This window comes from Apodemus sylvaticus, chromosome 9 (assembly GCF_947179515.1).
Source record: "Apodemus sylvaticus chromosome 9, mApoSyl1.1, whole genome shotgun sequence".
In the NCBI taxonomy this organism is placed as follows: Eukaryota; Metazoa; Chordata; class Mammalia; order Rodentia; family Muridae; genus Apodemus; species Apodemus sylvaticus.
In genome coordinates this window covers 26,936,720-26,952,746 of record NC_067480.1, presented here as the reverse complement: position 1 = coordinate 26,952,746, position 16,027 = coordinate 26,936,720, and the positions used below count along the sequence as shown (strand labels likewise).

The window sequence follows — 16,027 nt, the reverse complement described above, 5'->3', positions numbered from 1 at the left end:
TTGAACATGACAAAAATTGCTATGTGGGCAGTTTCGTTGAGTACTTGCAGATTGATAGAGTCCTTTGCAACAGTGAAGGAGAACAGCTCTTTAAGCTGCCTAGCTCCAGAAGGTAAGCTCACCAGTTAAGGAGTTTGTAACTAAAGATCCCTTTTAACCCTTTGATGGGTAACAAAGAAAAAAAAAAAAAAACAGAAACAAAGGAAAGAAAGGAGAAAAGAAAATCTACAAACCCTTCCAGTCCTAGCACTGAGGGCCCCTGAGTATCCGTGCCAGGCGGCACCCTCCTTGTGCACGCAGACCTTGCATTGCATTCAGATTTATGTGTCCTGGAATTTTTCATTACTTCAACTCCTTCTAAGTTTAAGAAATAGCCTCAAATCCTCACCACGTCACGGCTATGGAGTGCTGCCATGGCATGCCATCCCGGTGGTCAACTTTTGTGTGAGGAGATTACATAACAAAATACCACATGGAACTGGAATTCATCAGTTTGAATTGTCCTTCTTACCTAGCAACTCTGTCAGTGTTTCCACCAAAGTCAGCGGGACTTTGCTTGTCCCAGCTAAAAGAGGAAGTTTATTGTGTGGCCACAAGGTGATATAAGCCCAATTGTTTTTCAGATGTTTAGTCTGTCTCAAAATTTCAGAAGAACCAAGCCAGGCCGGGGCCTGCATCCTGGCTATCTGAGTTACCCAAGGGAAGCCCCTTTCTGTTACCCAAGGGAAGCCCCTTTCTGTTACCCCTTTGGTCAGCTTATCATTTCTGAGCTCTCAACCTGATTTGTGTCTTTCTTTGAGCTTATAGGTTGGAAACATTGGTCATGGGGTCAAGAGGGTAATCCCCAAGAGCAGTATGTTCCCATCACAGGGTGGCTCGGAGCCCATCTAAGTCCAGCATCTGCTGTGTTGGGGAGAAAGGGAGTCTTGTAGGTGATGATGCTTTCATTCTCTGCCTGTGCTTACTTCATAGACGACTTGCCAGACAGCTCATTTCTTTGCCTGGCTGCACCGTTCTTCAGAGATCAAGACCTTCTTTGGGGTTACTGTTTGCAGTTTAGTATCACCATAAACCCCTACAATAGACACCTGGTATGCAGAATGAGGCCAGCAGCCAAATGAGAATGTGAACCTGGTATACTCGTGGAGGTCTGTTTGTCTCTTTCCATTCTCCAGTGGCTTTCCATCTCACTTGCAATAAAACCTACATGCTTCATCCTGAGCCAGCATGCCTGTCAAGGCCCATCTACCTCCCTAGGGTCCTACTTCCTATCTCCCCTCCCTTCCTGCCTTCTCTTTGATTCTTAGGCTCCTCAAGCTTGCTCTGCTCCTAGCCCTTTGTTCTGGCTATGCCCTGCCAACCATTCATTGTTTGACATAGCCAATCTACCTTACAAGTTTCCGTGTGCTCTCCAGAGAGCCTTCATAACTAAACTGAGACACGCTAAGCATTCTCTCCCATGTTGTTCCTCCCCAAAGTCCTTTCTACTGTCTTAAGCAGACATCTTAATCTCATTATTTACTTGCCATTTATTCTTTCTTCACTAGAACAGAAACTCATAGAAAGGGCCTTCCTGTCCTTCTGTCTGGATATGCCCCAGCCCTGGGGAATGCTTGATCCATACATACATGGTAGCTTTCCTGGCATCTGTTGGATGCTGGACTGAGTAGTGGTGCTTGTCAAGGCGTACTGGAGAGAGTGTTAGGACCACAATAGAATGCAAACCCAAGCCATGTGGGTCTCACCTGAAGGCAAGCAGCTCTAGGAGCCCCAGGCTGTTGGCACAGCCTCAGCTGTCACTAGCCTTTGCCCAACCCTGTTCTACTGTTTCTCTTAGACAGAGTCTTATCCCCTAGGGACATGGGCTTGTTCTGAGCAGCCTGTAAGCTGGAGCTAGAGCAATAAATAAAAATTCTAGGGAGATGCTTTGGCTTTGAAAAGTGTGGGAGATGCATACTTGCCATTTTTATCTGAGGATGAAGTAGACAACCCTGAGAAGTCCTGACTTTGAGGTCATCTTAAAGGATGAAGACTTGGACTGGATGTTCTGTGTACCAACCACCACGGGACACTTGGCACTGCATAAGCATTTAGAGGAGCCACTGTTCACAGCTGTGACTGCCTGGGGCCTTTTTTTGTTTTCAAACTTTCCTGCTTATTCATTTGATGCAAAGTACTGGCTATGCATTAAGCCTTTTCTTTGTCCTTTAAGCTGATTACAGGGCAGGGGCATAACTTATAATGAGTGTTTGCTAACTGATACTGGGAAATGGGCAATAGAAGCTCTAGGAAGGCGCAGAAGGGGATGATGATGCAACTTTGTCTAGGTCCTCAGGACAGTCCTGCCAGAGAATGTTCTCGGTTACCCTTCCGTGGAGTGTGAAGGACAACAGGAGCTGTCAGGAATGGGTGGGGAAGAGTACGCACACACACACACACAGGATGGGGTACGGGAGAGAGGAGGAGCTGGCATTCTGGGCTTGGGCGAGGCAGGTGTGAAGACTTAGTTTCAAATTAGTCACCTCGCAGTAAGAAGATAGCAAAGGTAGAGTCAATGGGGTAGGCCTCCTGCCTGTATTTCAAAAAGAGCACTATCTTCTGTGTGAAGGACAGGTTTGTGCAGTGGCAGGGAGCACTGAGGAACTTGGGCGGTCTTCCGTAAAGGAAATGATGGTCATTCTAGTAAAGTGGGGATAGTGGGGCAGGGGTCTGGCAGACTGGAGAACTCAGAAAGTGGAGGGCAGTGTGACTGGTCACAGAGGCCTGAGCGCAACCTGGGTTTCCTCTGATCTGCTCCATGAAGTGCCTTTGTTGCTTTAGTGGATTTGGAGAGGACACAAATCCTCAGTTTATTGTAGCAGATACTATTGTTTTCTGTGAGGAGTGTTCTGTGCCACCAAGGCCCTTCGCAGTAGTGGTGCAGGCACACTCAAGTGACTCCTAGTATTGCCCTAGCTAAGGAAAGACCGCCAATGCCTCCATCTCCCCCACCCCTGCCTGGGCAGTCCTCGATGCTGGCCAAGCCTCTGGTAGTTAAGACAAGCCCTCTGCTTCCAGCTAAAGCTGACTGTCAGCTAGAGATTTAGAAAGGAACTGCTGGGGTTTCCAGGACTTATTCTTCTAATTAAAGAGAACTGGAGTTAATGGCTTAGTGGTTGTTCCATAATCAGGCCCTGCTACAAGTGGTTAAGGAGCTTGGCAGTGGAAACCAAAAGAGCCTTCAGGGACAGGGGTGTGGCTGTGAACAAGGCTAGGAAAAGGACTTCTGCATCCAAAGCTAAGAATGTGGCTTCCCTTGAGTCATGGATGATAGGGAGGTTTTTGAGTTGTGGCCCATTGAGACAGAAAATGAGGCTGTTTCATCTTGTCCTGGAAGTGACTGTGGGTGGGGGTGGTAGATGTAGGGGGAAATGGGGGGATAAAAGGAACAAAAGCTTGGGAGTCAAGCTGGCTTGGAATTGGGGTTTATCACATCCTGGCTGGGCTATGTTGGACCAGTGATTAGCAGCCTCCCCTCCCCTCAGGTGATTTATCCTTGCAATCTGTTGGGTGTGGTCATTGTTAATGGTAGATTGTACTCAGACGCCCTGGCACAGAGATGCAGTTTAAAAGTGGGCCTTCCTATTCTCCTGATTAGCATTTGAAGGGAAAGGATGAGCCCCAGGCCTGATTAGCAATTTTATGAACATAATCACCAATATTATGTTCATGTAGTTGTCATAGATCATGAAATACTTTACTATTTTTCTTTCCATCAGTGAGACTTCATCTCACTCTTAGAGGCTTTTGTCCTCTAGCATCAGTGTATCTACTAATTTCATTAGGCCCAGTTCTCCCTAAAAGCTGAATTTCCATGTGTGGATGTCTAATGCTGGCATTAACCAGAGGCTTCATTCTCTGTATCATAGGTTTATTCAAGAAAGCCTTCACTGAGGCTGGAGAGACAGCTCACCAATTAAGAGCACATGTGTTCTTTTGGGGCTCGCTCAGGAGGTGCACAACTGCTTTCTCCAGCAATAGGGCATCTGATGTCCTCTCCTGGTCTTCATGAGCTTTGCACTCATGTACACAAACACTCACATTCACTCTGCCCAAAAGATAAGTAAATAAAATAACAGCTTTTAAAAAAGAAAAAATCCCTTTCTCCTGAGTGGAACCCTTGAGAGCAGAACAAGTAGCCCCCTGGAGGATGGGCTACCCTGAGAACAGGGCATGCACCCTGCTGAGAAGTGGGTGCCCCAGCTGGGAAACTGGATTTGAAAAGGTGGGTTCTAAGGCCTGGCTCGAGTCTGTTAGTATTTTACACAAGTGAAGAGTTTCTGATCTTTTCTCTCTCTCTCTCTCTCTCTCTCTCTCTCTCTCTCTCTCTCTCTCTCTCTCTCTCTCTCTCTCTCGTTCTTGCACGAGAATGTTTGCATTCCTAAGAGCACTGCAGCCTTGGTCACAGTGTGGCAAGCGTGAATGGCCTTAGGGAAATCCCTCAGCTTTCCCTGTTCTTCAAAACTCATGGACTCCCCTTTGCCCCACTAGATAGAAAACTTTTTTTTTTATTTTAAGGAGTAGTTTTATATTCTTCTAGTAGACATTAAAGGGAGCATTTTAAAAAATATAACCCTAGTCCTCAGTGTCCTGACAGCAGACGCTAGCATGCCTGGCCTTTGAGGGCCATTGTTTTCTTCCATAGAATAAAACTTCAGTGCCACTGTCTTAAGAGTTCTGCAAGTTCACATTATGAAAATATATGTAATAAAATATTTATTTGGGGCTTTTATAAAAAGTATCCAAAGTAGAGAATAAGAGAGTATCTTTTGCTGGGTTGAGAGGCTCTGCAGGGAATTCAGAATGAAATTCAAGTCCCTCAAATATATTTTGGTTGGCCTCCACAATGTTTTATCTCCTGTAATGAACTCTTTGTCAGTTTGTCAATTTTCACGAAGTTCACAAAGTTCATGTATAGTAACACAGAGCCGGGTTTAAAATTATGGTTTATATCATGATGTAATAGTCATCTCTCTTTTCCTTCAGTCAATATTTACCATATATTATATCCTGATTTCAAAAGAAGACCCTTTATTTTACCTTCTTCAAGTGTTGGTTTTAAATACTTAAAATATCAGAATTTAGAAGCTGAGCCGTTGGAGACTTCTGCCTGTGATCACTTAAAGTGCCTAGAGTGTCAGGCATCCTGGGCGGGTTCACTGCACCATAACCCAGCAACATGGCTGCATGCCTGTTGGAGGGAGGCTGCTCAGCTTAGAGCCAGGCTGCTTTCGCCAGCTCCCCAGCCAGCCTCTCTCCTGTGGAAGATAAGCCCATTACTGTACCACCCATAGCAGCCATCAGCTAACTGCCTTAGACTTGATTTCTCATGTGTAAATGCTCGAAGGCTGCACAGAAAAACACAAAAAACACTCAGTGGGAGGATCTCTGTGTGTCAGAACAATTGAAGAATAAGTTCTATCCCTTCTTTTTAAAAATCGCTTCTTTTTGCACCCATTTTTTTAAAACAAAGGTAAGAATTATCCCTAGTGAAAGAGAAACAGGAAAGAAGTAAAAGCTACAAATGTTCCATATTAACTATCTGCTGGGCCAGGGTAGTGGCAAAGTCTCCTGGCCCCAGGCCTGTGATCTGAGTTCACAGGCTTCACAGGGTGAAAAGAAAAAAATTGCTTCCTTTAAATTTTCTTCTAACTTTCACATGTACACCATGGCATGCTTAAACACATACACACAAACACACACACACACATGCATGCATATACACGCATATAAATAAGAATGTAATTTTTCAAAAAATTTAAGAATGTCTGACATTTTGGATGTTTTGGTCACATAGGTCACCAAAGGAGCAAATTGGGGTATGTTACTAAGCTCCTTGCTATCAGAAGTGACTCTCAATGAGTCAGAACCAGAAGAGTGTTCATTAGCTCAGAAACGTCAAAGCAGACAAATAGACTAGGTTCAACCTCAGCTGGGTCCTGGAGTTCAAATGAGGTCACCTTGGATTTTCCTCTATTTCTTAGACTTGTTATTTTTCTATGTTAGTTTGAGTATGCACATGAAGGTGGTTCCTCATTTCTGAGTTCACAGGAGAGACCCTCTTGGATGAAGTCCGTGTTGGCCTCTAAAAACAGGCTCAGAAAAATCTATTTGGGTCATGTGCCTAAGCCAAGAGTAGTCACTGCCAACAGGAAGCGGGTATAGGGAATTACATCCGGTGCATGCTCAGTTCAAGCACCTTCAACCCTGTGCTTGTATCTCCAGTGTATCTTTATTTCTCTATGCTAAATGCCTATTTTATGGGCATGTTCTTTTAAATACTGTCCATTTTGAGTATTTCCATAATCACATATGTAAGTATATCCATGTATATATTACATATGTGTATGTCATAACATATTTGTTCATGTATCATAACATATTTGGAAGTTGATTAACAGGACATTCAAGGGTAAATTCTTAAGTTTATAAACCTACTTCTCCTATGGCCCTAATGGACAGTCCCACTAACCTGGGTACTACTTCTTTGGTGGCCCTTGGAAGGATTGGACTGTTGGAAGGAAGGGAGGGCGGGAGGGAGGGAGGGAGAGAGGGAGGGTAGGAAAGAAGGGAGGAAGGAAGGGAGGGAGGGTAGGAGAGAGGAACAAGCAAATTATTAATTCTGCACTAGGCCTGTCTTTTGCAAATGTGGTGATGGATTTTACCCAAAGATAAGAAGCCTTTAGAAATGGGAGATACTTGTGAAAATGTTCACAACAGAAACCTCGCCATCTGTTTGGTGTGGAATGTGGAAAGAGAACAGCACAAGTCCTGGCAGCTAGAAGTAGCTGGCAAGACTAGATCAGTGATCCATACATCAGGGATGAGCCTGTAGGGTGACACACAACCTCGGAAGGGATCCTTCCAATGAAGCTGACACCCCTTCTTATCTGCTTACAGGCACCTTTGAGGTGGGCGTCCACATCGCCGATGTGAGTTACTTCCTTCCTGAGGGATCCTCTTTGGATAAAGTGGCTGCTGAGAGAGCCACAAGTGTCTACTTGGTCCAGAAGGTACTAATCAGCTTTGAGTTTCTAGACTTCACTAAGTGTACCCACTAAGTGTTCTTGGTTTTTAATTTGTAAAGAACATGCCTTTTCTGAATGTTTTCTCAGATCTAGTAATGTCTAAAATATGGGCTTGGAGCTGGGAATATGCTTGCCTTGTGCTACTGCATCTTTTCTTGAATGAAGCCAAGGTTTTCATCCCAAGCTTCATCTTCAGAGTATCCTTGTGATATTAATAGCTACAACAGTAGTCATCTTTAGAAAGAAATGAGGGGAAATGCTTGCTTTCAAGCTGTTGTTCCATAGAAGGGTCTATGAGATAGCCCACACCAGCTGCTGGTTTCTGTATAGTTTGGTTGGGACTGAGCACATCCAATCTTTTGTGTTATCTGTGACCATTCTCACCTAATAGCAACAGGGTGGAAAGACAATTTACTATCTACACGAGCCTTTGAGAAATAGTTTCAACACTTGTTCTAAATGTGGGCACCAATCCTGACCTACACTTTACAGGTGGTCCACAGATCCCCAAGAGAACTTTTGCTGTTAGATGGCCCTCACCTCAGCTATGAAAGGAAGAAATTATATCCCTTCTGGGGAAAATGACTCAATAAGTAAAATATCTGCTATATGAGCATAAGGACCTGAATTCAGATCCTCAGTGCACACGTGATGCTGGTATGATGACATGAGTCTGTGAGACTAGCATGATGAGAGTGAAGGGAGACAGATCCCAGGACTCACTGGTGAGCAAGTCTAGCCAAGCAGTGACTTTGGGCTTTGGTGAAGGGTTCTATCTCAAAAAAGTAAGACAGAGTGATAGTGAAAGATGCCTATTGTTGACCTTTGCTCTTTACACACAGGTATACACACACACACACACACATACACACACACACACACACACCAAGGCAGGTGGAGAAAGAGATATATCTATTCCATCCTATGTAACTGGTACATTCCTAAAAGTAACAGTGAGGACCCATCCTTTAACAGGGACTTACCAAGCATCAAGTCTTTACTAGGCATTGCAGTAGGCCTGAAGACAGCTATAAATAAAGAACACATGTGACTTATCTCTCTCCTCCATGGTAGTTGTCTGGACATTCACTTCCTCTCCAGCTCCCATGAGCTGAATGGCTTGAGCCTTCCCTCCCCAGTCCCATGCTCTAGAACATGACTTTTGATATTTGATCATTGGCTATACCAGAGTAAAATGTCTGCCCCCCACTCTTGCCAACCCACCCCAAAGCATTCTTGAAATTGGATATTGCTGGCTTGGCCCGGCTCTCAGGGACCAGAGACTAGCCAGGTGACACACCTACTCTATTCTGAGAATTTCTAAATGTCATCACTCAGGGAAGGGGTACAGCTTCCTAGTCTCACCACTACAAGCTGCCTGTGTGCCCACACTGTTGGCAGAAGGAACACAGACTGTGAACTCTGCCTCACAAGCAGAGTTCTCGTGGTCTGCCTGCCACCTTGCCAGCTCTCTGTTTATTTTAGGTAGAATGGTTACTGGAGTGTCCAACTGAAGTTCTGAGGTCGCTGCCTCCATAGGGAACCTGCAGCAGATTTAAAAAGAGGTCCACTGCTATCTAGGTTTTCAAATACCTTTGGGCCTGAGCATTTTTATTCTGTTTATAAGACAACCTCCCCTTTCTCTTAGGTCTTGTTGGCTTCTCTTCCTCCCTCCACACTTTAACAAACAAGACCTTGAAATCACATGCTTTTCTGACTGTCTAAACTCCTATTTCATGGTGCTTCCCAGAAAGGTTTAGTTCTTTGGTAATTATGTCATCTAGATGCTGTTAAGGCAGGCCACAGAGGCACAGACAGTAACTAACAAGAGAGACACTGTTTCAAGCAAGTTGGAAGGTAAGGACCACCACTCGTAGTTGTCCTCTGCCCTCCATTGTGTGCACTGTGGCATGTGTATGCTTGCACTCACATGTACAAAACATGCACACATATACTTTGGGAGAGTGGACTCCATTCAACTTTGGCTTATTTTGGTATATATACTAAGCATCTTGAAGGAAAAAAAAATATTAAACTCCAGGGCCCCTTTCTTAGCTTGTCCCTTCTGAGAGTGCAGTTCTGACTCTTATACAAATGACTCTACTTGATCTCAGGCTGAAGGTGTCCCATGTGTATTTCCTGCCTGACAGTGATGCTGGCCAATCCTGGCTTTTCCCTGGCCCAGACTTAGAAGAAGGAAGATGAGCTTCTAGAGCCCTTGTAGCTATAAAAACCCTAATGTACAAATGGGAAGTAATTACTTACACTTATAGGCTGTCAAGTGAATAAGTGTGAAATGCTCTTCATTTGCAATAATTTAACTCTGCCCTTTGATGAGAACTTTAAACCCCATTGGAGCCTCTTCCTCTGAGCACAGGTGGCTTTCTCTTGTCTCAAAGCTGCAGTCTCCTCTTATCACCAGGCATTCTGTGTCAAAATTAGAAACCAAAAGAATGAAATTGGATTAATAACTAGATTCCCTTTCTGTTCCGTTTACTTTGTGACTGTCACGGTTCAGGAATCTCTTTGGTGATGCTGGTGGGCTCTGCTGCTAAGCTCTGAAGGTGGGGAGCTGGTGGAGGAAGGGCTGTGAACCTCCCCTGCCCAGCTCTGCCTCCAGTTTGGCAGGAGCCTGAGGTGCCGGCCAGGGAGCTTGGGCAGCAGGAGCTGTGCATTCTGATGCCTTTGAAGCACTGCTCTGACCTTTCTTCCTACTCAGCTCTGTTTCTTGAAGTTTGTGTCCAGGGACTTTCTGCTGGTTTCACTTTACTTTGCCTATAAAGGTCTTAAAAGCGGGTGATCTGCCTTTCCCTCAGCATATTCTCTGTTCTTTCATTTGGCCAAATCATTTTTTTCCCAACTCTGTTACCCCAGGGAACAGGGGTGGGAGTTCCCACTGATTTCCTGTCTATAGGAAATGTGGCTCTCACTTCTTTTCACAGAGAGGCCGAATTACAGGTGAGTGATGGTCAGAGTCACAACCTAAGCTTGGTCTGGGGAATGACCCCAGAGAGTAGGCCAGAGCCTCGCTCACTGGCTTTAAATGAAATTCCTTGTTGAGGTTTGACTCACTGTGTAAGGACTCAGTAACACAAGTTAACAAGGGAACATAGTCGAGAGAAAGATAAATTTAAATAATATCTGTTTAATTATTAAAATCCACCCTTCCTTCTGACAAAAATGGTTCTGTTAGGATGGGGACAACTGTGTATCTGAACTTGAACCTATTTTCAGAGACTGTGACATCTGCTCAACTAATATCTTCTCTGGGAAAGAAATACAATTTAATTTTAAGCTTTAAGGTAATTAGAAAAAAAATAAGTGAACTAAGTTTGAAAAGTAAAAGAAAACCTAAACAGTCGAAACCTAAACCTAAGCTGTGTCTTCTGGCCCAGCCATGCATGTTATTTTAGGTGTGAAGCAGCTCAGATGAAAGCTCGCCCATAAATCTCGAGGATATTTTATTGGTAGTGCTTTATAATAGAGATCAAAGATTGGGATTGGAAGCCTGTCTCCATGTAGAGTCCAGAGTTCTGAGATGTTCCTTTCTGACACCAGCGGGTTGTCGGTGCTGCCGGTTTGTTAATGTCAAACTGTGTAGCAGAGAATTGCTCACATTCTGAATTCATGAACGTGTTGATATGAAAAAGGAGACCCTTTAAACAGAGATGCTGGCTGGCAAATATATTACCTATTTCCTTTAGGTTTCTTTAGTCTGTGAGTGGGGAGCTAGCTAGCTGAGCATGCCTTGGAGTGAAAACCTCCAAGTCCTAAGAAAAGGAGAAAACACCGACTTGCCATGCATCTGGAGTGCACTGAGGAGGTGAGGGGATGGTTACCTGGGACCCAGCCAGTACCATGGCTTAAAAAGACAGAGTGTGACCTCGAAGACTGTAGGAGACCCCCATTACTTGTGAGTGTCTGGCCTGATGTCACTGCTCATCCTTCCTGTTCCTCCGCACCCAAATGATTGATTCTTCCCTCTGTGGCCCTTTCAACTGGTCACAGGGCTGTCCTGGCTCACCCACTGCTGAACTTGGCCAGCCTGGCCGCTGTGGCTTTAGCAGATGTTTCTGCTCTCAGAGGCTCATGTACGGTTTTATAGCCTGGTTGGTGCCCCCGCCCAGCAGTATCGGGCAGTTCCCTCAACCTCCCAAGCCCTGGTCCAGAATGCTTAGAAAGTCAGGGTCCTGTCACCACTCCGTGCTCTACAGCCAGCTTTTAAGCTCTGTCCAGACTGAACTTTGGGCTTAGGTCTGAAACATCCCCCAGTTCTCTCCTTTCTCTGCTGCCAGATCCATCGTTCTTCTCCACATAGCAGGACTGAGGACCGCAGGTGTCAGGGATGCGAAGCTGAAAGAGAGACTGGTCCTGGTCCTGATCAGAAAAGGTTGACACATTCTAAGCACTTCCAGTACATGGGGCTGCCTTGGTTATAGAAGTAGAGAGGAAAGGGGAGTCATGTCTGCCTGGGTTGGAAGGACTGGGGGACAGCTTCTGCAAGAGTCAAGAAGATGACACAGAGGTCAGCTTTAAAGTGTCTCACATTTTAGGAAAATGTCTAGATAGATAGAAATAGGTACTGGGGACCTTATAGATAGAGGATTAAAAAAAATATGCTCAGAGGCTGGAGGCTAGGCAGTTAAGAGTTCTTACTATTCCTGGAGGAAACTGAAATTTGGTTCCCAACAACACCTGACATCTCATAGCCACTAGTTATCTCCAGTTCCAAAGGATCTAGCCTTTCCTGGCCTCTAGTGGTGCACAGAGCTCATACAGGCACACATGTGCATGCACAAACACATACACACACACACAGAGAGAGAGAGAGAGACAGAGACAGAGACAGAGAGACAGAGACAGAGGGGGGTAGGGAGAGGGAGAGAGAATAAATGAAGGCTTTAGAAGCACTGTTTGAGGAACAGATGTAGAGTGACCTTTCTGGAGTATGAAGTTGGAAAGAGCTTAAGTGGCAGACTAAGCAGCGCGGGCATCCTTTAGGATTATAGGTTATGCTCAGTTTTGAGAACAGTTGAGTGGCCTCCTTCTAAGTAGAAACTCTCTTGAGTGGTCTGGATAAAGGAGAATTCAGCCAGAGTCAGGGCTGGCATAGAAGTACCAGGGTCCGTTCCACATCACGGCCCCTTGAATTTTTGAGTAAGTCATAGGCAGAGACCTCATTCACAGCCTCTTCAAAGTGTTTATCAGTGCTACAGCATCATGCTGGACAGTCACGTCTAGTTCCAGCAGTGCCTATCACACAGCAAAAGGAAGGAGAAGCAAAGGGTGGGGGATGGAGAAGCTGTTTGTTCAGGTACTGCTGCTGCCTACATTGAGGTAAATGCAGAGGACGGATTCTCCCTAGCAGCTAGCTTTTAGTACATGTGACTCCTGGCCACTGATGGTGGGCACTCACCCCTGCTCTTTCTGTGTCTTTTTGTTGTCATAGACTTGAGGTGTTATTGTATAGCTCAGGATTTCCCCACCTCTGTCATCATATCCAACCTATAGATCATATCCAACTGTATAGATCTAGTTTTTAGTGGAGACTTCTTGGCCCAACCAAAAGTATCTGGGACCCTTTCATCAATAAGAGACCAAAATCCAGTTCATCCAGCTCAACCAGCACATTGAATCCTGGGAAAGGTAAAGGCAACAGGACCTAATATAAATAGGATGGCTAAAACAGAGAATGTTGCTATTACTGCCAGAGCGCTTGCCTGAATAGAATTGCAGGTTATCACCAGATAAGAAAGAAGATGCAGGAAGAGAGACAGCTCAGTAGTTAAAAGTACTTGCTGCATAATCATGACTAAACCTCAAAAATATCCCAGTAGCCAGGTTAACAAGCCAGGTGTCCTTACAAAACACCTGTAACTCAAGCTCTGAAGGATCTGATACCTTCTGGTCTCTGCTCATGTACAAGTACACACAGCTATAGATAACCACACACACACACACACACACACACACACACACACGCACGCACACGCACACGCACACACACACACACAAATAAATCCTAAAGTAAAGAACATACTGAAGTCTGGAGGAAAGGAAAGTGATATTTCCTTCAATAACACACATACTAAACTTAGGATGCAGAGATCAATACTGCCCTTGAGAAGGCTTATGTGCAAAGTTGAAGAGCGCCCATAGGTTAAAAATAAAAATTAGTGAAGTAAACTTTATTTTTCTGTTTTCCATTATTTCCATGAAATACCTGACTAGGTATGGGGTTTATTAAGTTCAATTTTGTATCTTAGTTCTTTGTTTGATAGTTGTTTGATTGGTCGGTTTGGTTTGCTTTTATGTTGTTGCTATTGTTCTTGTTTGTTTTAGTTTTGAGACAAAGTGTCATGTGGCCCAGGCTGACCTTAAACTCTCCTAGTAGCTGAGGATGACCTTGAAGCCTTGATCTCCTTTCCTCTATCACACTAGGTATGATTAAAAGTGCATGCTGAATTTTAAAGCCTGGAAGTCCAAACAACATAAGGCCATCTCTAGTGAGGGGCTTTTTTCATTACCTTAAGGCACATAGCTTGGCAACGACTATATAAAAAGAAACCATCATATGGCGTGACAGACAGCTAGGATGAAAGGAGGAGCCAGTATGGGCCTCACCTCTTAAAGGTCCTACCATCTGTTACCACTGCTCTGCTGAGAAACAAGCTCTGATTATGCAAACCCTTGAATTCAAGAACATTCAAATCATCTCTAAATTATAACAGAATTGTACCCACAATGATTCCATGAAGAGCTTTGCCACTGGCATAGGAAACTATAGACTATATCCAAAAAGGAAAATCAGTGTCCACATTTGAACACAGTAAATGGAAACAAAGAAAATCTCTTGACAGAGGTTTAGAATGTCAGACCTTCAAGTGCAGGCACTGATTGGGTGTTCTAGGGGAGGACTGTTGCTGTCACAAGGTAATACCCAGTAGTTCAGGAGGTGAGAGGGGATGGGAAGTAGGAATGGCAGTGTCTTGTTTCTTAAGTGATTTGGGGAAGTTTTGTTGTTCATTTGATAAACAATAAGATACTGTTCTTACAGAAACATCAGTACAGGGAGGATGGAAACACACAAAGGGAGGAAAACACCAGGCTCTCTGTTCTCATGCTGTGTTTAAAGAATTTGTGATGTCCAAATTCAGGTATCAGAACAGAGGAGTCTAGATTCCAAGAAGAGGCAGGGCTCAGAATGGAGAGTGGATAGGACAGAAACCAACGGAAGAGGCAGGAAGGAGAACAGAGGACAGAAGGTAAGGGCCAACCAAGAAGGGAGTACAGGAAAGGCCAGCCTTGAGTGTCCATTGGTTCTATATTTTGAAAAAAAATGTGGTTATAGGTTACATAATATATACTACTTTATGGTCATGTGTACATAAATGAAAGGCATGGGTTTTGTACCGTCATGCTAACATTCTAAGAATCTGGATCCCATGGTATATGTGCTTTCAAGTCTTGGTTTGTAGAATCTAAAATTCCTATAAGGAGTATTGTACTGGCTGGTTTTGTTTGTCAAGTTGACACAAGCTGGAGTTATCACAAAGAAAGGAGCTTCAGGTGAGGAAATGCCTCCATGAGACCCAACCATTTTCTCAGTTAGTGATCAAGGGCCTATTGTGGGTGGTGCCATCCCTGGGCTGGTAGTCTTGGGTTCTATAAGAAAGCAAGCTAAGCAAACCAGTAAGTAACATTCCCTCCATGGCCTCTGCATCAGCTCCTGTTTCCTGCCCTGCTTGAGTTCCAGTGCTGACTTCCTTTGGTGATGAACAACAATGTGGAAGTGTAAGCTGAATAAACCCTTTCCTCCCCAACTTGCTTCTTGGTCTTGATGTTTGTGCAGGAATAGAAACCCTGACCAAGACAAATATGTAATTTTTGTAATTAAGAAAAGAATGGAAGATGAGAAGTATAAACCATTTTTGAGAAGCTTCAAGTGGAGAAAAAAGGAGTGTGACTGGCATAGGAATATAGTCTGGAGTTAAGGGCAGCTCTACCTTTGCACTCAGGGAATCGAACCAGCTGAGCAGGGAGATCACTAGCAAGAGCTCCAGGCTGAAGGCAGCGGATACTTGCCATGAGATAGCAGGACCAGGACATCCCTGAAAAGCTAGGGAAATTGGCTCAAGAGAGTAGCTGATGGAAAGTGTTAGAAAGGACTTAAGTCTATCTTCTCTGTGTTCAAGAGTTGAGTTTTCTGCTGAGAAAGAGTGAGAAGGTAGAATTGGAGGAGAGAAGTAAGGAGTGTGAAGCCTGTGGAGGATGCTGTCAAGGCCTGGCAGGAGCTGAGACTGTTTGTTGATGCATCCCCATACAGCCCAGCACATTTCCTGCCACCTTCAGTGTTTAGCCAGCAGGGTCCCCAAAACAAAAAAAGCCACACTATGAGCTTGTTACATGACTTGCAGTTAGGACAGTGGGAGTTGGGCAGCTGGGGAACTGTGATGGAAGTCCATGATGAGCAGGGAGTGTGATACAAGCAGGGCCAGGAGAAAACTACCAAGCCCCACAGAGCACAGGCACTGGCCCTGTTGCGGTCAGCAGCAGGTCTTTCTCTACAGAGAGAGCCTTCCTGGTTATCTTGGTGCTCTGCACCTCACTCGGGCCCGGAATCACTCCAGAGACTGACAGGCCTCACACGGCCCATGTGCTGCATGGAGTCAGGGCACCTGTCTCCTCCTCACCTGCCTGGGCAGCATTGTGAGACAGTGGCTTTTAAGAGAATAGCCTCACCTTGCCAGCCCTCTTCCCTAGGAAAGCCTGCTGTGATCTGGGCTGAGCAGGAACGCATGCACAGTGACCCCTGGAGGACCGGTGGATTTACGAGAGGCTGCTGTGTGCCAAACCACAAATGTGATCTGAACCTCTTAATTTCTTCCCCTTTGAAAGGCACAGGCTAAGCACCTGTTTACAAAACTGCATGAACATGCACTGCTTCCTCTGGATTCCAA

At 44.8% G+C, this 16,027-nt stretch overlaps 1 protein-coding gene across 3 annotated transcripts in view; it reads left to right on the top strand.

Moving 5' to 3' along the window:
• Positions 1-16,027, top strand: part of Dis3l2 (DIS3 like 3'-5' exoribonuclease 2) — a 345,312-nt gene that overhangs the window by 245,265 nt on the left and 84,020 nt on the right. For all 3 annotated transcript variants that reach the window (XM_052192653.1, XM_052192651.1, XM_052192652.1), the window contains one exon: positions 6,940-7,052. In XM_052192653.1, coding sequence (XP_052048613.1) covers positions 6,940-7,052 — 113 coding nt within the window. The remainder of the gene's footprint in view (positions 1-6,939; positions 7,053-16,027) is intronic.